Source organism: Megascapheus bottae, chromosome 4 (genome assembly GCF_031878675.1).
Source record: "Megascapheus bottae isolate mThoBot1 chromosome 4, mThoBot2.hap1, whole genome shotgun sequence".
Taxonomy (NCBI): Eukaryota; Metazoa; Chordata; class Mammalia; order Rodentia; family Geomyidae; genus Megascapheus; species Megascapheus bottae.
The window spans coordinates 7,724,715-7,751,173 of record NC_143512.1 but is presented as its reverse complement, the minus strand read 5'-3'; the positions used below and the strand labels follow the sequence as shown (position 1 = coordinate 7,751,173).

General features: G+C 39.4%; 1 protein-coding gene across 5 annotated transcripts in view; it reads left to right on the top strand.

The window, feature by feature from the left end:
• Window positions 1-24,333, top strand: part of Rbm27 (RNA binding motif protein 27) — a 74,088-nt gene extending 49,755 nt beyond the window's left edge. For all 5 annotated transcript variants that reach the window (XM_090331285.1, XM_090331284.1, XM_090331287.1 and 2 more), the window contains 11 exons: window positions 2,616-2,760; window positions 4,511-4,664; window positions 5,742-6,038; window positions 8,297-8,437; window positions 10,429-10,548; window positions 11,126-11,200; window positions 11,314-11,478; window positions 12,654-12,758; window positions 12,856-13,047; window positions 18,960-19,070; window positions 21,087-24,333. In XM_090331285.1, coding sequence (XP_090187411.1) covers window positions 2,616-2,760; window positions 4,511-4,664; window positions 5,742-6,038; window positions 8,297-8,437; window positions 10,429-10,548; window positions 11,126-11,200; window positions 11,314-11,478; window positions 12,654-12,758; window positions 12,856-13,047; window positions 18,960-19,070; window positions 21,087-21,170 — 1,589 coding nt within the window. In that variant the 3' untranslated portion in view covers window positions 21,171-24,333. The remainder of the gene's footprint in view (window positions 1-2,615; window positions 2,761-4,510; window positions 4,665-5,741; window positions 6,039-8,296; window positions 8,438-10,428; window positions 10,549-11,125; window positions 11,201-11,313; window positions 11,479-12,653; window positions 12,759-12,855; window positions 13,048-18,959; window positions 19,071-21,086) is intronic.
• Window positions 24,334-26,459: the final 2,126 nt, after the last annotated feature.

Genomic DNA, 26,459 nt, shown 5'->3' with positions numbered 1-26,459 from the left:
ACTATGATATGTCTAGATGAGTTCCTACTAGAATCTTGCCTGCTTGGAGTTCTGAAGCCTTCAATAATGTACTTTCCCTTTTGAGGTTGGGGGAGTTATCTTCTATGATTTTGGTGAATAAGGGTTGCATTCCTTTATTAAGAAACTCCTTCCCTTCATTGATCCCTATTACACGAAGATTAGATTTCTTGGCTGTGTCTGCCAGGTCCTGGAGTTCTCTTTGATGAATTCTGACTGATTTCTACAGACCGATGATTCTCTGTTCCAACTCTTGGGTTTTATCTTCCGTTCCTGATGTCCTGTTCTCCATCTCATTCAATCTATTACTTAATGCTTCCATTTTTGTTTGCATTGTGGGCACTGAGCTGATCATGTCTGCTCTGAGGGTATTAATCTTTTCTTCTAGGCATATATAATTTTTTTATATTTATCTTTTTTTTAATTTTTATTTTTTTGCCAGTCCTGGGTCTTGAACTCAGGGCCTGAGCACTGTCATTGGGTTTTCTCAAGGCTAGAGCTTTACCACTTGAGCCACAGACCACTTCCACCGTTTTTTCTATGTATGTGTTACTGAGAAATGAACCCAGGTCTTCATGCATGCTAGGCAAGCATTCTACCACAAGGTAATTATCTGCTTGGTAATTATCTGCTTGTGTTTCTGGAACTGTTTTTGGAATTCTGCTTTAATCTCTTTAGTTATGTCCACAGTCATCTCCTTGAATAGAGTCATGTTTCTTGTCTCTTCAGGTGTCATTTCTTGGGACATCTCTCTCGTCCCTTCACTCTTGTTTCCTTCAGGGCTTTGTGTTGGACTTTTGATTATATATTTCATGATTTACTTCTGTGATTTCTGCCGCATTTTAGTTGAGACTGTTGTAGGTTCATTTTGTGGTTGGTAGGTGGTGATCTTTCCTTTTTTTTTTTTTTTTTGCCAGTCCTGGGCTTGAGCTCAGGGCCTGAGCACTGTCCTTGGACTTTCTCAAGGCTAGAGCTCTACCACTTGAGCCCCAGCACCATTTCTGGCTTTTTTTCTATGTAAGTGGTACGGAGGAATCGAACCCAGGTCTTCGTGCATGCTAGGCAAGCACTCTACCACTAGGCCAAACTCCTGGGCTTTACTGGGTTTTTGACTGGTGGTTCTGGGTGTATATGTGTGATTCTCAGCCAAATTAGTTCCGCTGCTGACTGGGTGTGTCCACTGGTTCCCAGAGGCTGTGTGCTGCTGCACTGCTAGCTCTCAGCCCAACCAGTGGCCCCACAGTAGGCCGTAGGTTGAAGTTAAGCAATTTGGTCTCAGCTAGCATGGCAGATGGCTAGAGCCATGGGCCTGGGGTTTGGGAGTTTCCAGGAGTTCTCAGCTAAACCAGCCTAGCTTCCTCCCTGTTCCCAGGGGCGGGGCCCAGCCCAGCCAAGGAAGTGGGCTTCTAATCTTTCTGGCTCTCTTGAGTGTGACCTCAGCAATTTCTGGTCTGCCCTTCAGTTCCCTGTTGTGTTTCAGAGAAGTACAGGGCCAGAGAAGTACTGGGCCACTTAGGCTGAGAGTCTTTCTGTGAATCCGGGGGAGGGCTTGGTGCAGGCTTGCCAGAGGCTCCCAGCAGGAGGGCGCCCCACTTAGGTTTGGTTCAGATGCTGTCTCTCCGACTCATGCACACCCCCACCCACTGTTGGAAGGCAGGGTCTTAGTGCCCCTCAGTCTCCAGTTGCAGTGGCCTGAGAGAAGAGGCTGTTGGGCAGGTGGGAGCAGGGACACCTCCACCCCCTTTGTTGGGGGTGCTGGGTCTTAGCTCTACCACTAAGCTACATTCCCCAGCCCTGATGATCGTTTTATACTACAGGCTTCCTTTGATATTTGGATCACTTCCAGAAGCTTTTGGCTGGATGCTGGTATCTCATATCTTTTTGTCTATCAAAACTCTGGGTTAGACATGGTTCAAGTGGTAAAGTGCCTGCCTATTAAATGTGAGGTCTTGAAGTCAAACCCAAGTACCGTAAAAATAATAATAACAACAACATGAGACGGTAATTTCGTTTTTGGTGCGTGTGTGTGTGTGTGTGTGTGATGGGGCGTGAACTCTGGGCCTGGGTGCTGTCTCTGAGCTCTTCAGGTCAAGGCTACCATACAACTCCTGGGCCTGGGTGTTGTCCCTGAGCTCCTTGGCACAAGACTACCCCCCTACCTCTGGAGCCACAGCCCCACTTCCCATTTTCTAGTGATTAATTGGAGATTAGAGTCTGTCTGCGCTGGCAGATCTCAGCTTCCTGAGTAGCTAGGATTATAGGCGTGAGCCACTGCACCCAGCTGGTAATTGATTTTTTTTTTTTTATCTCCATGTAAAAGTAACTATTTGTGGCATGTGTTACTTTGCCAACAACTTTTTCTAAGATTTTTTTTTGCATCCAGTGATGATCTATTTTAATTATTGAGTTGCCTTTAATTTTTAGACATGGATTATTATCTTTTTTTTTAATGAAAGGGAAGCATTTGTTTATTTTCTTGCTGTTAGGTATTTCTAAAAAAGGAAATGGTAGTAATTGAGTGCTAGCTTTTGGACTAAATAGTTCAATCATTTAAAGTTCCCCTGAATGCCAGTAATGTGAATTCTTGTTTTCAACAGCTGCTAATATTGTCATCCAGACTGAACCTCCAGTTCCTGTTTCAATGAATAGCAACATAACCAGAGTAGTTCTTGAGCCCGATAGCCGGAAAAGAGCTATGAGTGGTTTGGAAGGACCACTCACAAAGAAACCGTGGCTGGGAAAGTAAGATAATTTTCTGATTCAGAATATTCAATTTGTTCTTTTTCTTTTTTTTTGTTTGTATTTTCTTTGTAAAATTGTTAAAATTAGGTTATTATTAATGATTTAAGGACTCAGAATTATGATTTGAGCAAACTTCTGAATGTTCTAAAAATTGAAAAGCCAATAGACCGTTCAGTGTAAATATTTATAATATTACTGACGTAATTGTATACCTAACCAAATATTAAAAATTATTGAAGGGCTGGGGATATGGTTTAAGTGGTGGAGTACATGCTGGCAAGCAGGAGCCCCTAATAAGTAAAGTACTAAGTAAAGTAAAATACTAAAAAAGTAATGAGTAAAATTAAAAAATCTTAGAGACTTGAAATCAATAGAAAAGAAAAATGTTTCCTACTCTTACAGAAGTTAAAAAGTACATCAGTAAAAACGTGGTTTTCTTTTCAATTTACCATTAGATTCATTTTTTATTTCCTTTTTTTTTTTTGCCAGTCCTGGGGCTTGAACTCAGGGCTATGGCACTATCCTTGAACTTTTTCAAGGCTCTACAGCACTTCTTCCTTTTTCTGTTTCTGTGGTACAGAGGAATTGAACCCAAAGCTTTGTGCATAATAGAGAAGCATTCTACCAGTAGGCCATACTCCCAGCCCTAGATTTTTCTTTTTCTATTCTTTTTTCTCTTTCATTTGCCAGTCCTGGGGCTTGAACTCAGGACCTGGGCACTATCCTTGGGCTTTGTCAAGGTTAGTATTCTGCCACTTGATCCACAGCACCAGATCTGGTGTTTTCTGTATATATATGGTACTAAGGAATCGAACCCAGAGCTTCGTGTATGCTAAGCAAGCACTCTACCAGTAGGCCACACTTCTGGCCTAGATTTTTCTTTTTTGACAGTTTTTTTTTTTTTTTTTTTAATTAAAAATGTTGGGCCAGGAGTTTGGTTTAGTGGTAGAGTGCTTGCCTAGCATGCACAAAGACCCCAGTTTGATTCCTCGGTATCACATACCTAGAAGAAAGCCTGAAGTGGTGCTGAGGCTCAAGTGGTAGAGCTCTAGCCTTGAGAAAGTCCAAGGACAGTGCTCAGGCCCTGAGCTCAAGTCCAGGACTGGCAAAAAATAAAAATTAAAAAAAAAAATAAAAAAATAATTTGTTATAAAGGGATTACAAGTCAGGTAAAAAGTACGTTTCTCGGGGCCGGGAGTGTGGCTTAGTGGTAGACTGCTTTGTCTACCATGCATGAAAACCGAGTTTGATTCCTCAGTACCAGATATGTAGAAAAAATGCTGGAAATGGTGCTGTGACTCAAGTGGTAGAGCTCTACCATTGAGAAAGCCCAAGGACAGTGCTCAGGACCTAAGTTGAAGGCCCTGGACTGGCAAAAAAAAATTTTTTTTAAAGTACACTTCTCTTTTGGACAAAGTTACCCCTTCTCTCCCAGTTTTTCCATTGCATCCCTCTACAGAAGTTGTACAGTTCATTTTAATCAGGGTCTTGACTTTTTATTATTTTTTTATTAAGTAGTTGTACAAAGGTGAATGTGATGGTTAATGTAATTGGATTCCTGCTTTTTGTGACATTTCATTATTCACATATTTTTTTTCCTTTCATTTGTCTGTTAAAATAAGGTATAGAAATTTCTCAGTAATTTCCTAAAAATGCTAAGGCATAAGGCATAAAACTTCTTTGCTAATGCTTCTTTTGTTTAACAGTAAGGTAAGAGAATTAACCAATGTCTATAAATATTTTTTTCCAGGCAAGGGAATAACAATCAGAGTAAGCCAGGATTCTTGCGGAAGAATCAGTATACAAACACCAAATTAGAGGTCAAAAAAATCCCTCAGGAATTGAACAACATTACCAAGCTCAATGAACATTTCAGTAAATTTGGAACTATTGTTAATATCCAGGTAAATGTGACTGTACCAGTGAGAATCCATACGTTTTTATAGACCTTGGAAAGTCAGTTCACCTTACTTAATTTAGGGAGTCAGCTGTATTTCTGATCAGCTCTGCTCAATGCTGTAAACTCATATCTGTGTATGTACCTTTATGATGGACTTGTTAAGTTGAATTCATTTGGTTCTTTTGTATAGCCCCTTTCCTGGCAAGACACTGGTCTAGTTGCATATATATATATTTGCCTGTCTTTGGGCTTGAACTCAGGGCTTGGGCACTGTCCATGAGCTGCTTTTACTCAAGGGTAACAGTCTAGTACATGAGCTGCAGTGCTACTTCTGGCTTTTTCTGAGCAATTAATTGGAGGTAAAGAGGTACAGAGACTTTTCTGCCCCAGCTGACTTCAAACCATGATTCTCAGATTTCAGCCTCCATAGTAACTAAGATTAGAATTGTGAGCTACCAGCTCCTGGCATTAGTTCCTGAACTTCTTTTTTTCATAATTCTGTCTTTGAACAAGTGATTCCAGGCCCCCATCCCCTATCTCCCCATACACTTGTTTCTTATCTAGGGGGCTGAAGTTTTTTATGTGTGATTTTTAAAAATTGTAATCTTGTCCGTTGACTACTATACTCTTATGAAATAGTAATTGGTTAGTGTTGGATCTGTTTTTTGAAAATTTTAAGCAGCATAATGTATTGTCCAAGATCAAATTATATTTTGCCATCCACTTAGATACTTGAATTTGTTAATTTGTACTTGTGTCTTCCTGGGGCGGGGGTATTGCCTGAGAATCCTTACATCTTTTTTAAACTATTGTTTTTTGTTTTTTGTGTTTTTTGGTCTTTTGGGGGGTATTGGAGATTGAACCTAGGAAGCACTTGGTAGGCTTGCACTTGCTTTGCCACTGTGCTGCATATCAGCCCTTTCTTTTAATTCTTAAAAGCCCATGGATATTATGGCTTTACTTAACTAATTGGATAAGGGGGCATACTTCTGTGCATCATTGTGGACCATATATAATTATAATTCTTCTCTATTGTTGCAAATTATTGGTTTTCTTTTTTCCCCTATTACTTTCTTTAAAGGTGGCTTTTAAGGGTGATCCAGAAGCAGCCCTCATCCAGTACCTTACCAATGAGGAGGCCAGGAAAGCCATTTCCAGCACAGAAGCAGTTCTGAACAACAGGTTCATTCGAGTCTTGTGGCATAGGGAAAACAATGAGCAGCCAACACTGCAGTCTCCAGCACAGCTGCTTTTGCAACAGCAGCAGACAGTGAGTCACCTCTCGCAGCAGCACCATCACCTACCACAGCATCTTCATTCCCAGCAGGTGATGGCAACGCAATCTCCTCCCTCCTCAGTGCATGGAGGCATCCAGAAGGTAATCTGGCTCATTAGGAATGAAAGGTTCTGATCCTGCTCTCCAGATCACTGTTTCTTAATTGGCAGTTCTTGAGTAGTTTGCTTTAAAGCTACTGATGACCTCCATTTGCAAGCCAGCATCTGATCTCCTGGGAGCTGATTAGAAATGCAGCTTATTGGGCCTGGCTGTATCCTTCTGATTCAGAATTTATATGGATGAGGCCCAAGAATCTGTTTCAAAAAGCTCCCTACCCCAGTTTTTACCTACCCTAAAGTCTGAGGTGCTATTTTATATTATAATCACTTACTTTGGTACAGGTTTCTAGGCATCACATGGAGGGCCACATCTACAGAGTAGATATCATATCTCCAGATATGAGGCCTGTGGATCTGTAAGCTTATTAAAAAAAATTCTGATGTGATGCATATGTCCTGTTTACCACTGCATTCTGAATTTAGGACTGCTTTGTTTTGTAATACATTCAGTTCACTCTCCTTTGTTTCAAGCCCCATTTGTCTTGCTTTTTCCTCTGTAGAAAAATTTTTGCTCCTTTTGATTTGGGGCTGGCTATTGATGGCTCGTGCCTGTAATTCTAACTACTCAGGCTGATATCTCAGGATCATGGTTCAAAACCAGCCTGGGCAGAAAAGTCCCTGTGCAACAACAACAACAAAAAACCTGGAGAAAAAGCTAGATGGCTCATGATTATAATCCTACCAACCCCAGAGGCAGAGATCAGGAAAGTCCTGGTTCCAGACCAGGAAAAAAGATCTCAGTTCAACAAATAAGCCAGGCTCATGCCTATAATGCTGTGTAGGAGGCATAGTAGGAAGACTGAAGTCCAAGGCTAGCCCAGGCTAATAGCATGAGAGCCTATCCAGAAAATAACAAAGCGGAAAGGATTAGGTGTGTGGCTGTAGTAGCTAATACTGGGTCTTGTGTTCAAACCCCAGTACCACCAAAAACAAGCATTCCCCTAAAAAGTTTGTAATGAAAGCTCCAGGAAAACTGGAGGATTATAAAGACTTCTCTACCCCTTACCCGTTATTTTCTTCCTTTTCCAGAGATGAAAACTCACTGTGTAGCCTAGGCTGGTCTGAATTTAAGATTCTTTTTGCCTCAGCATCTCAAGTGCTTTAACATCACATTTATGGTCCGCCACAATGGCTGACAAGTGGGATTTTGATTGTTGTTGATTTTTTTTACTGATGCCCAATATTGGAATGAATAAAGAAAGAAATGACAACTGCCACATGTATTAGAGCTGTTCCAATATTGTGATCATAATGTTAATTTCCACCTGTGTATTTCCATGTTTAAACTAAATGCATTCATATTTAAAGAAAAGAAACTAAGCTGGAAATGATGCCTCATGACTGTAATTCCAGCATTCATGAACTGGGGCAGGAAGATCAAAAGTTTAAAGTTGGGTGAATAGTGAAGGAAAGAGTGATACTATGAAACTATTAAAATAAGCCAGGCTCATGCCTGGCTCATGAAGGAAAGAGTGATACCATGGAACTATTAAAATGTTCTGTTAATGTAGCTCAGAATTGCATGTTCCACACTGTTCTTCATAATTAGCTACTATCAGTTAAAACATGTCTTCAAAGCATTATATATTGTAGACAGCAAGAAAAATTTCTTAGTTTTTTTATGTATGTGTATATATATAAAAAATAATATTGATATATATCAAATATCTATCCATGGTATATATACACACTCTACATATATATATATATATGCACCATATATATTTATATACATTTTGTGGTGAGATATCTTATTACTTTCTATTTTTGTGTTAGAAATTGAACTCAGGGCTTTGTATATGTTAAGCACATGCTCTACAACTTCTGAAACTCTAGCTCTTAAGACATATAAAAGAATGGGCCGGAGTTTGGCCTAGTGGTTAAAGTGCTTGCCTAGCATGCATGAAGACCCGGGTTCAATTCCTTGGTACCACATACATAGAAAAAAGCCAGAAGTGGTGCTGAGGCTCAAGTGGTAGAGTTCTAGCCTTGAGAAAGTCCAAGGACAGTGCTCAGGCCCTGAGCTTTAAGCCCAGGACTGGACTGGCAATAAATAAATAAATAAATAAAATAAAACATAAAAAAAAAAGGTGTGTCCTTCCAAAAAAAAAAAAGAAGTAAGACCTTACAGATAATGAAGGCACCACTGTTCTAATTTTCTTTCCTCGGGGTAGTACCATTTGTACCATTCTTGGTCATACTTATACAATTCCCACATTTGTGTTTATTTTGTATTTGCAGGTGATAGGCAAATCACAGACACCAGGTGCATATGTTCTTAACAAAGTTCCTGTTAAACATCGTCTTGGACATTCAAGTGGTAGCCAGAGCGATGTGTCACATGTGTTGAATCAGTCCGGTGGTGCTGGGGACGACTGCCAGGTTTGCATTTCTATGACTGTCACGTTATATTTGGCCATTGAGTGACACACAGCATTACCCAGATTCGTTTAGTGCTTTTCGCCATTAAGATAAGTATGACAGCTGATCTAAGTGTGGCAAGTAACCTCCCTAACATCCATAATCCAGTATTATTATTATTATTATTATTATTATTATTATTATTATTATTATTATTTTGGTACCTGTTCTGGGACTTGAACTCAGGGCCTGGGCACTGTCCTTGGACACTTTGCTCAAGACTAGCACTCTGCCACTTGAGCCACAGCACCACTTCTGGCTTTTTCTGTGTATGTGGTTTTGGGGAATTGAACCCAGGGCTTCATGCATGCTAGGCAAGCACGTTATCACTAGGCATGCTTCTGGCTCCTGTCCTTGAGCTTCTGTGTTCAGTGATGCTAGTGCTTTACCACTTTGAGCTACAGCCAAATTTCTCATTTTTTTTGGTGGATAATTAGAGATAAGAACCTCACAAACTCTTCTGTCCACACTGCCTTTAAACCATGATCCTCAGATCTCAGCCTCCTGTGTAGCTGAGATTACAGGCATAAGGAGCCACTGTCCGGCTGAAGTTTATTATTTTTTCTATAGCTAAAGAGAATAGTTTTAGTTACTATTTTTAATTTTAAAATTAAAAAAAAATTTTGCCAGTCCTGGGGCTTGAACTCAGGGCCTGGACACTGTCCTGGGACACTTTTGCTCAAGGCTAGTCCTCTGCCACTAGAACCACAGCGCCACTCACGGCCTTTTTTGTATATGTGGTTCCGGGGAACCACAGGGCTTCAAACGCAGGGCTTCGTGCATGCCAGGCAAGCACTCTACCACTAGGCCATGCTCTGAGCCCTAGTTGCTATGTTTTAAAAAACCATTTTTATTTGTTTATGTGGTATCAAGAACTAGAACCCAAGGCCTCATGCATGTTCAGGAAGCACTCTACCACAAAGCCACATCTCCAGCCCTTTAGTTATTTATTAAGATGTACTTATTAGTCCATTTCTTTAACACTTTTCCTTTTTTCTTGGTATGTGATTTGTGTGTGTGTGTGTGTGTGTGTGTGTTTGTGTGTGTGTGTGTGTGTGTGTGTGTGTGTGTATACATGTACATGTACTAGTTCTGGGGCTCTAACTTAGTCTGGGTACTGTCCCTTAGCATTTTCACTAAAGGCTATAGCTCTACCACTTGAGCCCCAGCTCCAGTTCTGGCCTTTTGGGTAGTTAACTGGACATGAATCTCATGGACTTTCCTGTAACTGGCAGGCTTTTCAAACCAAGATCCTCACATTTCAGCCTCCTGAGTAGTTAGGATTATAGGTGTGAGCTACTGACACCTGGCTATATAATGTATTTTGATCATATCCACCCCTTGTATAATCTTTCTTAACTCTCTTTCCTCTCCCTTTTCATTTTCCCTTCCACTTTTTATAACCTTGTTTCTCCCCTCCTTCTGAAACTTCCTCTAATGAGACACAAGTTACAATACTTGTGTTTGTGGGTCTGGCTCTATTCCTTTTTCAGAAAGTTGACATTTTTATCCTCAAAACTCTGTGTGTGTGTGTGTGTGTGTGTGTGTGCACACGCACACCCATGCGTATGCACATGCCCATGTGCCTGTGCCCACATGTTCTCAGAAGAATGCAAATCTTTTTTTTTTTTCTTTTTGTCACTGATGGGGCTTGAACTCAGGGCTTAGACACTGTCCCAGAGCTGTTTATAATGCTCGAGGCTAGCACTCTACCACTTTGAGCCATAGCTCCACTATTGGTGTGTAGGTGTTTTAATTTGACAATAAGAGTCTCATAGATTTTCCTACTTGGGCTGACTTTGAACTGTGATCCTCTGATTTCAGCCTCCTGAGTAGCTAGGATTATAGGCATGAGCCATAAATAAATGCCCAGGTAGAAATAGTTCTTCTGAAAATGATTTTAATGATGCAACCATTTATGTTTTATTTATCTTTTTGTTTTTGCTTTTTAGATATTTTCAGCTCCAAGCCATCCAAAAACAGTTTATAGCTCCACAAACTTAAAGACATCTTCAAAACTTTCTTCAGGGTCTAAATCTCATGATGTTCAAGAAGTTCTTAAAAAAAAACAGGTAACTTTTTCAATACTTCCTACCTTACACAGGAAAGACAGAGTTCTTAAGTCATTATTGTCAGGTGTTTGGTTTTTTGTTGTTGTTGTTGCCAGTACTAGGGGGTTGAACTCAAGGGCTCACGCTCTTGATTTAGCTTTTCTGCTCAAGGCTTGTGCTCTACTACTTCTTCCTTGGCTTCTTCCTCAGCTGATTATTGTAATAGGAGGAAAACTCTGTCTTAAAAAGATGACTTAGCCAGGCTCCAGTAGTTCACATCTATAATCTTAGCTACGCAGGAGACTGCGATCTGAGGATGGCAATTCAAAGCTGGCCCAGGCACAAAAGACATGAGACTCTTATCTCCAGTTAACCTCCAAAAAATTGGAAGTGGCACTGTGGCTTAAAGTGCAGAGCTCTAGCCTTGAGCTGGAAATCTCAGGGACGATACCCAGGCTGAGTTCAAGCCACATGACCGACCAAAGAAAAGAAAAAGGAAGAGATGACTAAGAAGATATAGAAGCATTATTATTATTAGAATATGTTAACATTATTATTTGTTATCATTTACTGATTTCTTCTTTACTGGTCTGAATAGGAAGCCATGAAGCTACAACAAGATATGCGGAAGAAGAAACAGGAAATGTTAGAAAAACAAATAGAATGTCAAAAGGTAAGATATAGGAGCACATTATTTACATGCGAGAATCAATGTATAGAATTGATTTATAGAATTATCCATAATATAGTAAAGCATAGTCTTATATTTCACTGATTATTTTGTAGATGCTGATATCCAAGCTAGAAAAAAACAAAAACATGAAACCAGAAGAAAGAGCAAACATAATGAAGACTTTGAAAGAACTTGGAGAAAAGATTTCACAATTGAAAGATGAATTAAAAACATCTTCTGCAGTCTCCACACAATCCAAAGTGAAGACAAAAACAGAGGTGCCTATAATTTGATACTTAATATAGGGTTTAGGGTTATTAGCATCTACATGGGCTTGGTATTAGGAAAGTACTGTGAAACCTTTAGATATCTACTAGATTAACTAGTAAAATTACCTGAAAAGTTATTATTAAGCTACTCCTAAGCTATCTCTCTCTGTCTCTCCCATCTCCTTCCCCTACTAAGGATTGAATTCAAAACCTGTGCTTGACCTCTTCTATTTGAGCCTCTGTACCCTCCTGTCCAAGATTTCTTTGTGTTGGAACTTGCATGTAATCTTAGCATTCCTGAGATTAAAAAACAAACAAACCAAATAGGTTTTTAAAAAGCACAGTGAACTTGGTTTAATCACCAGTACTGCTGCAAAGGAAAAAGGAAGCAGGTGAATGGCTTCTGCCTTTAGTGGTAGTGTTCATGTTAGCACGTTTGCTAGTTCATGTTCATGTTAGCATGTTCAGTGCTAGTACTGCAAAAAATAAGTGAAATGAAAGCTCCCCAAATAATAAAAATACTGTTTGTATTAAGATTTCTTTTTGATATTGGAAGAACATAAGTAGTTTTTCCTTTCCTTTTATTTCCATCCCCCTTTCTTTCTTCTTCTTCTTCTTCTTTTTTTTTTTTTTTGCCAGTCCTGGGGCTTAAACTCAGGGCCTGAGCACTGTCCTTGGTGCCATAGCACCATTTCCAGCCTTTTCTATGTATGTGGCACTGAGGAATCGAACCTGAGTCTTCGTGCATGCTAGGCAAGCGCTGTACCATTAGGCTAAACTCCCCGCCCTTCTGCAAACCTGTCTTCATGCATGCTAGGCAAGCGCTGTACCACTAGGGTAAACACCCCGCCCTTCTGCCTCATTCTTATAAGTAGCAAATACAGTAGGTATAATCTGCAAAAATCTTACTATTTAAAACATTAGAGTGGGCTGGTTCCTCATTTTAATGACTCTTTTATTCAGTAATATTGCTTAGTATTTCCATTGAGTGTAATGCTTTCTTCAGTCTTATATGCTTTCTTTATAATCTTACATCTGTAAAGTTACTTGACACATCCATCTTTATTGCATCATTTTCAAAAAAAAAAAACCCACAAAGCTGTGTCATTGTATATTGTAATGTTCTAGATAAGAGCTTTGAAGTTATTTTAAGAAATACCTTATTACTCTTGATGTTTCCAAAGGCCCAGAAAGAACTACTAGATACAGAACTGGACCTCCACAAGAGACTGTCCTCAGGAGAAGACACAACAGAGCTGAGGAAAAAACTCAATCAGTTACAGGTCGAGGTGAGATTTAACTTGCTGTATTTACTATCTCAGAAAATAGATTTTTTCTCTTTCCTACTTTACAACATTTACAATTCCATTCCCTTTTATTGTTTAGGCAGCAAGATTAGGTATTTTACCTGTGGGTCGAGGAAAGACCATGTCCTCTCAAGGTCGAGGAAGAGGCCGAGGCCGTGGAGCAAGAGGGAGGGGCTCACTAAATCACATGGTCGTGGACCACCGCCCCAAAGCACTAACCGTTGGGGGATTCATTGAAGAGGAAAAGGATGAATTACTTCAGCATTTCTCAGTAAGTTTTCTAAGTAGCAATATTACTCACTTAAAAACTGTTGTATTCAGCATTTCCTTTGCACAGTCCATCCATATATATATATATATATGTGTGTGTATATATATATGTATATATATATATATATGAAAATTCTTAACATATCTGAAGGTCAAGAAGTAGGTCTGGCTTTGTATGTAGTTCCATAATGTTCCACATAAAACACATTTGTAATGATAAGTCATTCCAAAGCTACCTTTGATTTTTGTTTTAGGATTATTACATGGTTTCCAGGTATTTTTATTTAGTAAATAAAAGTAATCTAGGGGGCCCGGGAGTTTGGCCTAGCGGTTAAAGTGCTTGACTAGCATGCACAAAGACCCGGGTTCGATTCCTCGGTATCCCACATACACAACCAAGCCGGAAGTATCCCACATACACAACCAAGCCGGAAGTGGCAGAGACGAGACTGCGACGGCGACAGAGAGCGAAAGAAGCGAGCTGAGCTGAAGTGAACAGAGTGGTGGCCGGAGCGAGCAGGGCCGGAGCGTGCGGGAGCGAGCCGAGCCGAGCCAGAGCCAGCGAGGCCGGAGCGAGCGGGGCCAGAGCGAAAAGGGGCCGGAGCGAGCAGAGCCAGGAGCAAGCGAGAGCTGGCCGGGCCGGAGCGAGCGGGGCCAGAGCAAGCCAGGGCCGGAGCGAGCGGGGCCAGGAGCGTGCGGGGCCAGGAGCGTGCGGGAGCGACCGGGGCCGGAGCGAGCGGGGCCAGAGCAAGCCAGGAGCAGGGCCGGGCCGGAGCGAGCGGGGCCAAGAGCAAGCTGGAGCGAGCCGGGCGGAAGCAAGCGGGGCCAGAGCGAGCGGGGCCTGAGCTGGAAAAGAGGGCCTAGCCGGGCCGGAGCGAGCGGGGCCGGAGCGAGCGGGGCCTGAGCTAGAAAGGGGGCCTAGCCGGGCCGGAGCGAGCAGGGCAGGAGCGAGCGGGGCCAGAAAGAGAAAGGGGCCAAAAAAAAAAAAAAAAAAAAGTAATCTAGGATAGAGACTATTCAAATATTTATTGTAAGACATTTTCTAAGTAGAAGACATTATTTTAGTTGTTTTCTGTATGTAGGGGCAATCATTACCTTGTATGCAAACATACAAGTAGAGATTTGCTGTAGGTAAATATATTTAGTATTTTGTGTAAGTTTTGACCTAGAATTCATGATCACATTTGTCTTTTTTCTTCTAAAAAGTAGAACCATTTTAAGGGCTTATAGATTTGGGCTTAAGTGATAAGTGCCTGCATAGTAAGCACAAAGTCCTGAATTCAAACTCCAGTACTACAAAAAGCAAAAAGAACCGTTCTAGAACCTCTAATAATGTTTGGGTTTTATGGGTGTGTGTGAAGTGTAAAGTATGGCTCTCACCTGACTGGTGGGCTATGTCTGGACAGTTGTGGAAGAAGCAAACAGAGCTAAGAGGAAAGGACTTCTAAAACAAAACAGCATACTGATTTTGGTAACTTTTAGAATGCTTCCAGGTAATCTAGAGTACTAGGAAAACACCCCAGTAATAGCTACTCAGGCATGGTGTTTTTGAATAATGCTCAGGCATTACTATTAGTAAATTGAGTATTATTAACTGGAAACAACATCTTTTGTAAGACACAGAATCCAAGATAAAATCAGTATTTCTGAAATTCAGCTGTTACTTTTAAAGGTTTATGGGTGAGTTACATCTGTATGAAAAGATGATAGGTAGGTTTTAGTGCTATAGTATAAGTACAAGGCTCTGGAGCTATGGTTTTGGTGTTCTGTTTTTGTTGTTTTGGTGGTACTGGGGATGAAAGGGCCTCATGCTTTCTAGGCTTGTGCTCTTTGTTTTTGTTTCTTTTTAATTTTTTTAAAATTTTTTTTAAATTTTATTTTATTTTTCTTGCCAGTCTTGGGCTTTAGCTCAGGGCCTGAACACTGTCTTTGGACTTTCTCAAGGTTAGAGCTCTACCACTTGAGCCTCAGCACCACTTCCAGCTTTTTTCTATACATGTGATACCAAGGAATCGAACCCGGGTCTTCGTGCATGCTAGGCAGGCACTCTACCACTAGGCCAAACTCCCGGCCTTGTTTTTATTTTTTTAAGAGTTCTTGTTTCTTTGTGTGGTGTGTCTTCTCTCCCCTCCCCCCCCCCCCACACACACCCAAGAGCTGAAGAGAGAACTCAGAACCTGTACTCTTCCACTGAGTTAAACTCCTAACCCCCCTCCCGCCCCCCCCAGTCCATGTATCTGGCAATCTACTTTGAAGAATTTATCATAAAGGAATTACAGTTGTGCCAATACAAATGGTGTCTATAAAGTATTCTCACAACATTATCAGTACTAAAATTAAAGCCATCTAATTTTTCTACAGTATTTTGCTGACATTTAGAATATAGTCTAAGGCCAGGCATGGGGGCCCATGTCTTTAATCCTAGCTACTAAGGAGGCTGAGATCTGAGGATCACAGTTCAAAGCCAGCCTGGCACTAAAGACTGAGACTCGTATCTCCAATTAATCATTAGAAAATGGGAAGTAGGGCTATGGCTCCTGAGGTAGGGGGGTAGCTCTGAGCTGAAGAGCTCAGGGATGGCACCCAGACTCATAGTTCAAACCCCATGACCCCCACACACAAAAGAATGTAGTGTAAGGGGGTGGGGAGAGGGAAAGTAGAAAACATGGGAAGGGGTAGCAATGTTCGAGAAGTAATGTACTCACTACCTTAGGAATATAACTGTAACTCCTCCTGACAATGAAAAAAAAAGAACATAGTTTGAAAGAGAAATGAAATAGAAAAATTTGGGGATTGACTTACTAGGTTAAAATAAAAGTAAATACAAAATTGTACATAAATGAAACTGTATTAAATAGGTCTGGGCAGCAGAATTCAAGTTCATTTAAATTTTTTTCCACCCAGCCCCTTACTTTTTAATGAGCTACATACTCTTTTTTTTTTTTTTTGCCAGTTGTAGGCTTGAGCTCGGGGCCTGAGCACTGTCCTTGGACTTTCTCAAGGCTAGAGCTCTACCACTTGAGCCTCAGCACCATTTCTGGCTTTTTTCTATGTATGTGGTACCGAGGAATTGAACCCAGGTCTTCGTGCATGCTAGGCAAGCACTCTACCACTAGGCCAAACTCCCGGCCCCGAGCTACATACTCTTAATCAGGCTCTTTATAATATATTCACTTTCAGGATGAACCATTTGAGATATATATATATATATATATATATAAAATTTATTTATTTTTGCCAGTCTTGGGTTTGAGCTCAGGGCCTGAGCACTGTCCCTGGACTTTCTCAAGGCTAGAGCTCTATCACTTGAGCTTTTTTCTATGTATGTGGTATTGAGGAATTGAACCCTGGTCTTTGTGCATGCTAGGCAAGCACTCTACCAGTAGGCCAAACTCCCAGCCCCTATACTGTATATTTTAAAAGCAAATTCTAGGTTTATGTTGTTTTCCTTCTTTTAGACCCAAGGTATTGGTAAAGAAAATATATCTAATTTAAAAGATGGGTTTTGTAGTAAAGTGCTTACCCAGCATGCATGAAGCTCAGGATTTGATTCTTCATTACCATATACATAGAAAAAGTCCATGGTGCTGTGGTTCAAGTAGTAGAGGTGCTAGTCTTGAGTAAGCTCAAGGGCAGTGTCCAGGCCCTGAGTTCAATCTTCAGGAAAAGAAAGAAAGAAAGAAAGAAAGAAAGAAAGAAAGAAAGAAAGAAAGAAAGAAAGAAAGAAAGAAAGAAAGAAAGAAAGAGAGAAAGAGAGAAAGAGAGAAAGAAAGAAAGAAATAGAGAGGGAGGGGAAGAAAGAAATAAAGAGAGAGGGAGGGGAAGAAGGAGAAGAAGAAGAAGAAGAAGAAGAAGAAGAAGAAGAAGAAGAAGAAGAAGAAGAAAAAGAAGAAAAAGAAGAAGAAAAGAGAGAGAGAGAAAGGAAAGAAAGAGAGAAAGAACCATTTAGATAGTTGTTGATTCAGCGAGCCCTAATTCTCCTCTCTTCCCCGAGCCTGGTGCATGGCGTGTATGATGATGGGAATCACTAGCTCTGTGGTGGAGCAGCCTAGCGAGTGAGAAGCCTGCGTTCAGACTCCAGCATTGACAAATAGCTATCAATTTGTCTTAGTATAAATTCTAAAATATTTTCATTTAAAATTAATTAGTCCTGAAAGGAACAAAAAAAGCAGGGAAAGCTTCTAAATTGGGCTTTGTTGAGAGGCTGGATTAAAGGCAAAGGATGTCTATTGTACATACCACCTGATGATGGTAGCAGTTTGGTGTGTCCCAAGAGCCATGATTATTTTGTACTAGATTATAAACATTCTTCCCTCACAAGAAATGCTGGAAATTATTTTCTGAGGTCACAGCATGTTACCTATACAGGCAGTAGTTGACTTTTTGTGTGTCCAAGTGATATACATACACCTTTATCCTACAGTGGTCCAGGTATTCTTTGGAAACTTACAAAAAGTATGTCATGAGGTTTCTCACTTTTCCTGGACAGACTGGGCTGAAGCCTCAAGTTTCATAGAAGGTGGTGAAGCAGTGAAGGGCAAATTAAAAGGACACACCAGTTACAGTTTTCAGGACTGTGGCAGAACAGAGTTAGTATTCTGTGGGAATTTTGCTAGAAAAGCCTTTAGAGATAATGTGAGATTCACTGTCATGATAGTTTTGATGCCTTTTCTTTGCTCTATGTTGCTTGATCTTTAAAATACAACATTTACCTTTTCTTATTGAAATTTACTGATGGGAAAGAAATGTTTAGAAAGCAGTACAAAACCAAATGAAATAGCCCTTTTACCTTGCGTTTGGATAGTATATGTCTAATGTTGAATCATAGGTTAGATGAATGTGTGAGTACTTATTATCAAACAGCATTTCAAAAGGGGAAGTGGAATAACCTTATCAAATATAAGTACAGCTATAAGAGATACAGTGGAGTGGACTGACCTGAAATGGATTGGTGATTTAGTTTTACTTATTTTTTTTGTTTTTGTGGGCCAGTCCAGGGGCTTGAACTCAGGGCCTGGGCAGTGTCATTGAGGTTTCTCAGAGCTAGCACTCTACTACTTGAACCACAGCACCACTTCCGGCTTTTTTGGAAGTGGTACCAAGAAACTGAACTCAGGTCTTTGTGGATGCTAGGCAAGAACTCTACCACCAGGCCATACTCCCAGCCTATGATTTTTTTTCTGCCAGTCCTGAGTACTGTCCTTGGACTTTCTCAAAGCTAGAGCTCTACCACTTGGGCCTCAGCACCACTTCTGGCTTTTTTTTTTTTCTATGTATGTGGTACCGAGTAATCGAATCTGGGTCTTTGTGCATGCCGGACAAGCACTCTACCACTAGGCCAAACTCCCGGGCCCGATATATATATTTTGAATCACCAATTTTCAAGTTTAATGTGAGTCTATTTATGTACATCATAAAATCAAAGGTTAACTGTTGAAGGCTTTAGAAAAGACTTTATTGACCTCAGCATAGTATATAATAGAGTGAGAATATCACTCATGCTTGTAAATCAAAATAAATGCTAAACTTTAAACATAAATCATGCACTATTCCAGATATACCAGAACATATAATTGCTTTAATTACAAATAATTTCTTGTTTTCTGGATTGTGCAATCCATAGTTAACAAATAGTATCTCCCTAAATTTTTATACTTTTTTCCCCCTGAACTTCACAAGGTTGTACCAAGGGAGTTATAGTTCAACATAGTTGTCTTAGTATCCAGTACTGCACTTTTTGATCCATCTCCCTTTCATCATTCTCCTCAATCCCATCTGTTCCCTCCTAACAGACACTTTGTCACATATATATACTGAGTATTCATGCTATCATTGGACTTTTAAAGAAGCACAGAATTTAAAGAAACTAGTATATATGACTGTAAACTTAACATAATCTAAAATGTATTTTAGGCTGCAAACCAAGGGTCAAAATTCAAAGACCGCCGGCTACAAATATCATGGCACAAACCCAAGGTACCATCTATATCCACTGAAACTGAGGAGGAAGAAGTCAAAGAGGAGGTAAATTCAAGAACTCAAGAGTTGAACTGGAACACATCCCACTTTATATTTTTTTTAACTTGAAATAGTACAAGTTTTAAATAATACTGGTTTTTCTTCAATGCATATAAAGTAGTAATCAACCTCTTAAAATATGAGAATTTAGTTTGCTTTTTATTTTTTGTACCTATAATTTATTAATTTATTATAATTTATTATAGTTTATTCTCTTACAGATGTCAAGCAATTATAGTTCATAAAGCATTTTCTGACTATAATTTTATATAACATAAACAGGAAATGTACCTCTTTCTTTTTATAGAAAAGAAAGAAAGGCTGAGAGTTTGGCCTAGTGGTTGAGTGCTTGCCTAGCATACATGAAGACCTTGGTTCAATTCCTCAGTACCACATACATAGAAAAAAGCCAGAAGTGGTGCTGAGGCTCAAGTAGTAGAGCTCTAGCCTTGAGAAAGTCCAAGGAGAGTGTTGAGGCCCTAGCTCAAGCCCAGGACTGCCCCCCTCCCCCCCGCAAAAAAAAAAAAAAAATAAAAGCAAGAAAAAAGGCTGGTCATGGTGGTTTGGGCCAGTAGTCCCAGTTACTCAGAAGGCAGAAATTAAGAAATTAGGAAGATTATATTTTCATCCCAGTTTGGGACAAAAATAGGAGCTCTTGCTGGGCACAGTGGTTCACGCCTATAATCCTAGCTACTCAGGAGGCTGAGAATCAAGGTTCAAAGCCAGCCCGGCATTACAGAGACTGTTATCTCCAATTAATCACCAGAAAAATGGAAATGGCACTGGCTTAAGGGGTAGGGCAGTAGCCTTGAGCTGAAGAGCTAAGGGACAGTGCCTAGGCTCAAAGTTCAAGTCACACGACTTGAACTCCAGCCCTCCAGCCCCCACCCCCTCCAAAAAAGAGCTCTTATCTGAAAAAAGCAAAGCAAACTATAAAGAAACAAAAAACCCACCTCACTAAAAGCCAAAAAGGACTGGAAGAATGGCTCAAGTGTGATAATCCTGAGGAATTTACTCTGAAGAACCAGAAAAAGAAAAAAATCATTTTGGTAATGCTTGTAGATACTTAGTGTTTTGTTTATGGTTTGTTTGTTTGGGGGAAGGGGGACAGAACTCAGGACCTGGGTACTGTACTTGAGCTTTTGTGCTCAAGGCTAGTGCTCTCTACTTGAGCCACAGCTCTGTTGTTCCGGCTTTTTTGATGGGTTAGATGGAGGTTTTATGGACTTTTCTGCCCAGTCTGGCTTTGAACTGCAATACTCAGATCTTAACCTGCTGAATAGTTCAGATTACAGATATAAGCCACCAGTATGTGGCTATGACTTAGACTGGGGCGGGGGGGGGGGGGGGGTCAGTCATAGGGCTTGAACTCAGGGCCTGAGCACTGTCCTTGGACTTTCTCAAGGCTAGAGCTCTACCACTTGAGCCACAGCACGACTTCCAGCTTTTTTCTATGTATCTGGTACCAGTCTTAGTGTATATGTAGGCAAGCACTCTACTAGGCCAAACTCCCAACCCTTGATGATTTTTCTCATTTTTAAGATAATGGAATAAAAATCAGTCTTAGTTTTTATTAGTGTTGCTTCTTTTCTATAATTTCTTGTATCCAGCCTATTTTTACTTCATGCCCCTGATGTTAGATAAACAGAAGACAAGAATTCATATCCATTAAGAAATGTATTTTCAGGATAGGAGAGATTGTTTGAACAGACACGAAGAATAGTTCTATTATTCTGTTGCACAGGGAATGGTTATAGTTAGCAATATTGTATAATTCAACATAGCTAGAGGGGAAGGAGTGTTTTGTGTGATGAGTATTATTAGCTCACAAAAATTAAAAAATCTTCTGTGATACTGAGTTGATTAATCCATGATGTTTAACTATATCAAAATATCACCCTGTGCTCCATAAAGATGTGCCATTAATTAATTTTGGGTCTTTTTGTTTTTGCCTTAAAAGAAGCTGTTCTGTTGTAAATCTAGCCTGTTTCACCTAATGTTCATGTACCTTCATTTCTTCAGGAAACAGAAACCTCAGATTTGTTCTTGCATGATGATGACGATGAAGATGAAGATGAATATGAGTCTCGTTCATGGCGAAGATGAAATCTGATGCAAGCTGTATAATTTTTAGGAATATTGTTTAGAAGAACAACTTTTTAAAATTATTTAAAGAAGTCAATGAGCCAAAAAAAATTTTATTTTTCTTTTCAACACAATAGGTTTAAGGACAGCAACTTTGCTATTTAAACACATCTCATAATTGTACATGATATTAAAGCACCAAAGGCCTAGTGACTTACACAGTTGTGAAGACCCGCAGGAATGACATGGATCTAGAGCCTTACTTTCCACACCGCCTGTTTTTGTTGCTGTTGGTGTTGGATTATGATGTAAATGACAGGGTGTTCAGAAATCTTATTTTTATTATAATCTGCTGATAAAATTTCATTAAATGTCAAAATTGCCTGGAATCTCTTAACTCACCTATTATGAATGGGTCGTCAGACAGGAGATATTTGTAATTAAAATGCCCTTTGCTTTCAAGAGATGTTTTGGAAGAGAAGTAAATTTAATTTTTTTTAAAATTGTAGAGTCTAATTTGTATTCAACGTCAAGATGTTTTCAGAGTTTTTCCTGTGTAGTAGTTTGCCAGTGAAAATCCCAACTAACACTGTCCATCAGTGCTGCAGGCTGTCGGCCTTCCCCTCTCTGTGTTAACTGCAAACTTCGCTGCCTCCCACCCCTTGCTTTGACAGTTGGTCTCCCCATCCCCCTTTTTAAAGCTCAAAATGTAGAAGGCTTGTACCTATTGCCTCCTTTGAATTCTTCTTTTCTTCCTTATCCCTTTTTATTAATAGGCCTAATTAGAGATAAAGTGCTTTTACAGGGCTGCCCAGAATCATACCTCATTAAGAGGTTTATACTAACACTTCAATAAATAAGGGATGTTTTGATGAGAATAAAGGAAGGATTTTTAGGGGAGGAAAGTGCCAGCCTTTTTTTTTTTTCCTTTTAAAACTTTAGTTATCATTACACAAAAGGATTAAAAAGTGTCTAAAATTCTTTAATTAAATTTAAACCATGATGTTGAAGCACCTGGAGGGAGTGGGTGGGGAGGATACTGGTGTGCCAGTAATAAGTGGAGTTCTAACTTGACAGTGGTCAGATGATCTTATATTTTCCTAATTTTGTAGCTTGTTGCTTTTCATAAACATATGCATACTTCAGTAGGCAGTTTCCTTTACTGTGTGTACTTTCACTGTACACTGTATAGAGTATCTGTTAAGTAAAATATATATGTAAATTTACGTCCTTGTGTTCTGAATGTTAGATGGAAAAGCAGAGGAGCAACACTACACTTTTCTGGCCCCTGGGGAAATAAAATGATTAATGTACATAGGATGTCACTTTTTTCAAAGATATATACATCTGTGTTTTTAATGTGTGTGGTGGTATAACAATTTGAAACTTCCTGTTGGCTTCAGTGTTCTTGGTGATCAGTATAGCAAGGATTTTCTTTCCTGAGGTAGACTTTCTCACAATAGAAACTCTTCACTAAGAAACTTAAAACCATCAGGACTATAGATTGACTTAGTTACAAGAGGTTAAATCCCATATTCTGCCCATCCTCTTCCCCCCGGGATGAGGTCTCAAAACAGGATCTTTTAAGTTCATGTACTCCCTTCATAATAAGGACCTGTTTCTAAGTTACTGTGTTTTCTGATTGCACTGACACTAAAATAAGCGCAAATGAAGAATGGGGAACCTACAGTAAGCAATCTTGCTCCTTATTCCTCCATCGACTCTAATGAAATTTTCCTAATGTCTGTGGCTCAGTCAGTATATATTTTGAAAGATTCATTGTGGTGAATATTTTGAGTCCTAACAGTTTAAGCGTGATAGAGGGAACAAAGGATTTATATATTTTTTGTACAAAGTTTTTTCTTAAACTGTATAATTTTGTAAATAATTTGTTTGGGTTTTTTTTTTCTTTTGTGTACTAAAACTACCAGCGTATAGATTTCAATAAGAATTGTTGTATTTTTGTATTTGGGAACTGAGAATTACAGTAAATTAATGGAGCTGTAAGAAAATTTTCAGTAGACAGTTGACAGAATGAAATTCCTTTTCATATGATTTTTAACCTCAAAATTAATATCTTACTACATTGACTATAGAGAGAGTTGAGGATTTGTTTGACTCTTTAGTTATTGGGGACAGGGAATGAAAGAGAAAGGTACAGAAAGGAAGAGCAGATAGTTGTGTTTTTTGTGTTTTTTTTTTAATTAAGGTTTACAGTCCTTTGTATAAAACTTGAATTTTCAGTATACCTTAGGTAGAACTAAAATACTTTAAATGTACTTCCTAAGAATCCTAAAACAAGTTTGTCTCTTGAAAATGAATTAAAAGTATGGATTAATTATATGATAAAATCCCAAGTTAATATAGATTGTCTATGTACATACATACACATTGACCCCTCCACTCCCCTCCTCACTTTGGGATTGTTTTTACCCTACCTTCCAGTTAGTCCCCAACTGTTAGGTTTCTCTTAAAGGTGAATAGCTACCATGACTTGTTTTCTTCATGTCTTTATTTACAAAAGTAACTTCCAGCATCAGAGGCAAATTCTGCTGTTCTTAATGTATATGATACCTTTTACAAGTAGCTGATCAGCAACAACAGCCACTAATCTGGTTAGGTCAGTCTGATTTACTAGATAGATTTCTACCCGAGCCTACAAACGTAACCCCAAAGAATGGAAATTTCCCTCTGTTTCTTTATGGAACATTGAGAAAGTTTTGTCAGCAGCTAAGAGGAAAAAAATCGGGAACCAGTCTTGTTACGATTGAAAAAGGCCCATGGTGATGGATCATTATTTCAAAAAGAAAAAAATCATGTGAAAAGGAATAGTGGTTCCTCTTGATGTATAGTATGCCTGTATTATAGTTTTTACAAAATTGTGAACTTGTGTAATAGTATAATAGGAGATATTGTTGGATTTCTAACTGTTTATACATTTAAATTCATATATGTAATGTTTGTTTTATCAATTACAATCTGAATTTCTAAGAAGCATGTTGACTTTTGCAATAAAGATGCAATATGGAATGGTTCACAATTGGGAAAAAAAAGCAAAAAGATGAAAATATTAAAATTCAAAAAAAAATCAGAAAACTTATGAACCATTCCAAAAATTATAACAATCACTAAAAGAGCTGTAATTCTGGCTTGTTCTGGAAGAAAGGAAATGTGTGCGTGTGTTTGTGTGTGTGCGAGCGTGTGCATGCACGCGTGCTTGTTTGTGAATACTAGGTCGGGCTGTATGTTTTGTGTTGGATTCATGGACGTATGAGTACCCCTCAGTATGGAGTTCAAAGCCTCTGGCTGTAGATACCCAATAGAATTGCTTGGGGCAGAGTGGGAAATGAAAGCCAAGGTTTTTAGGGCCTTCGAACTTCAAGTATTGAGAATCCAAGAGCAATCTGGGGTACAAAGGGAAAGTCTGGTAAAGGATTCTTTAAAGTTAGGCTGGGAATGTAGCTTAGTGTCAGTGTCACATAAACAAAAATCCAGAAGTGGCTCTGTGCCTCAAATAGTAGAGTGCTAGCCTTGAGCAAAGTAGCTCAGAGACAGTGCCCAGGTCCTGAGTTCAAGGCAAAAGATTGGTTTTAAAAAAAATTAAACATATAAGTGTTATGAAGGGTTGTATGGAGAAACAAATCTGAGATCCTCACATGAAGGACTGGGTGGTGATGGGAAAGGAAAGGAAAATATACCATCACCTAAGCTGTTGTTTTAAAAACTACTAATTTTTTAATTTGTGTCAGTACTGAGATTTGAAATCAGAATTTTGAGTTTGCTATGCAAGTTCTCTACCACTTGAATCTTGCCTTGGATCCCCTGCTCTTTTTTTTTTTTTTCTTTTTTCTTTCTTTCCATGACATGTAAGAGTTCACATACGTGCTGCACAGTTGAGATGTCCACTTGGCTTGTTTGTTGACATTGGGATCTGGTTAACTTTTTTCCAGACTGGCTGTTAATCATGAGACTTGATCTCTGCCTCCTGAGTAAGAAAATGCCATGCCTGGCCTTAAATACATGCATATTAATATTCTACTTCAAGTAATTATGCACTACCCAAGGAGAATTGCTCTTACGTTTCAGCATATTCAAGAAAATACTATAGTTGGGACCGGGAGTTTGGCCTACTGGTTAAAGTGCTTGCCTAGCATGCATGAAGACTCGGGTTCGATTCCTCGGTACCACATACATAGAAAAAAGCCGGAAGTGGTGCTGAGGCTCAAGTGGTACAGCTCTAGCCTTGAGAAAATCCAAGGACAGTGCTTAGGCCCTGAGCTCAAGCCCAGGACTGGCAAAAAGAAAAAAAAGAAAAGAAAATACTATAGTAAATGCTGCTTTTTTTTGTTTGTTTATGTGGTATTAAAGAATTGGACCCAGGGCCTCCTGCATGGTAAGCCCTACTACTAAGCCACATTCCCAGCCCCAAATTCTGCTTTTTTTTTTCAAGTAAGTTTTATTCATACTGTGTATAGTATGTAAAGGGAAAGCTATGTGTAGCTTTTTGAATAGATTGTACATATCTAAATCTTATCTCTTACTTTGGGAGGGAGCAGGCATTCTGAATGTAATTGTGGTGAGTAATTTCATCAGCAAAAATGTGCAGAATGATCAAGTGATTTCCAGCTCCACTCTGGAAGAGAATTGGGTAAAAAACAGTTGGAAAAATGGATCAGCCAAGCACTGGTGGCTCACGCTTGTAATCCTAAATACTCAGGAGATCTGAGGAGCTCGGTTTAAAGCCAGACGGTAAGACTTGTATTACCAGCAAGAAGCTGGAAGTGAAGTGGCTCAACTGGCCACTGGTGGTTTACACCTGTAACCCTAACAACTCAGGAGGCTGAGATTGAAGGATCATTGTTAAACACACAGGAAAAAAACCTCCTCCAATGAAGCACCAAAACACCTAAAAGTGAAGCTGTGGCTCGAGTAGAGCAGTCACTTCAGTAAAAAAAAGTCCTGGGACAGCCCCCAGACACTGAGTTTAAAAAAAAAAATAGGCAAATGTCTTGCTAAAATGGAGCTCAAATGAACAGAAATGACTTTTTTACTGATTTGTGCTAAAGCCAGGGATAAATGATAAAGATACAGCCACTAAAGCCTACTTCCTGTTCAGATAGGATTTAGTGAACACGACACTTTATGGTGTTTTTTCAATGATAGTCAAGGTTGTTTTTACACCAAATGGGACCAACACTGGGCAAACCTTGTTTTGTAGGCCTTTTTTTTTTTAAACATCCCAAAGATATATTTACAGAGCCAGTCATGATGAACTCATCAAAGCTGATATTGCCATTGCATGTATTATAA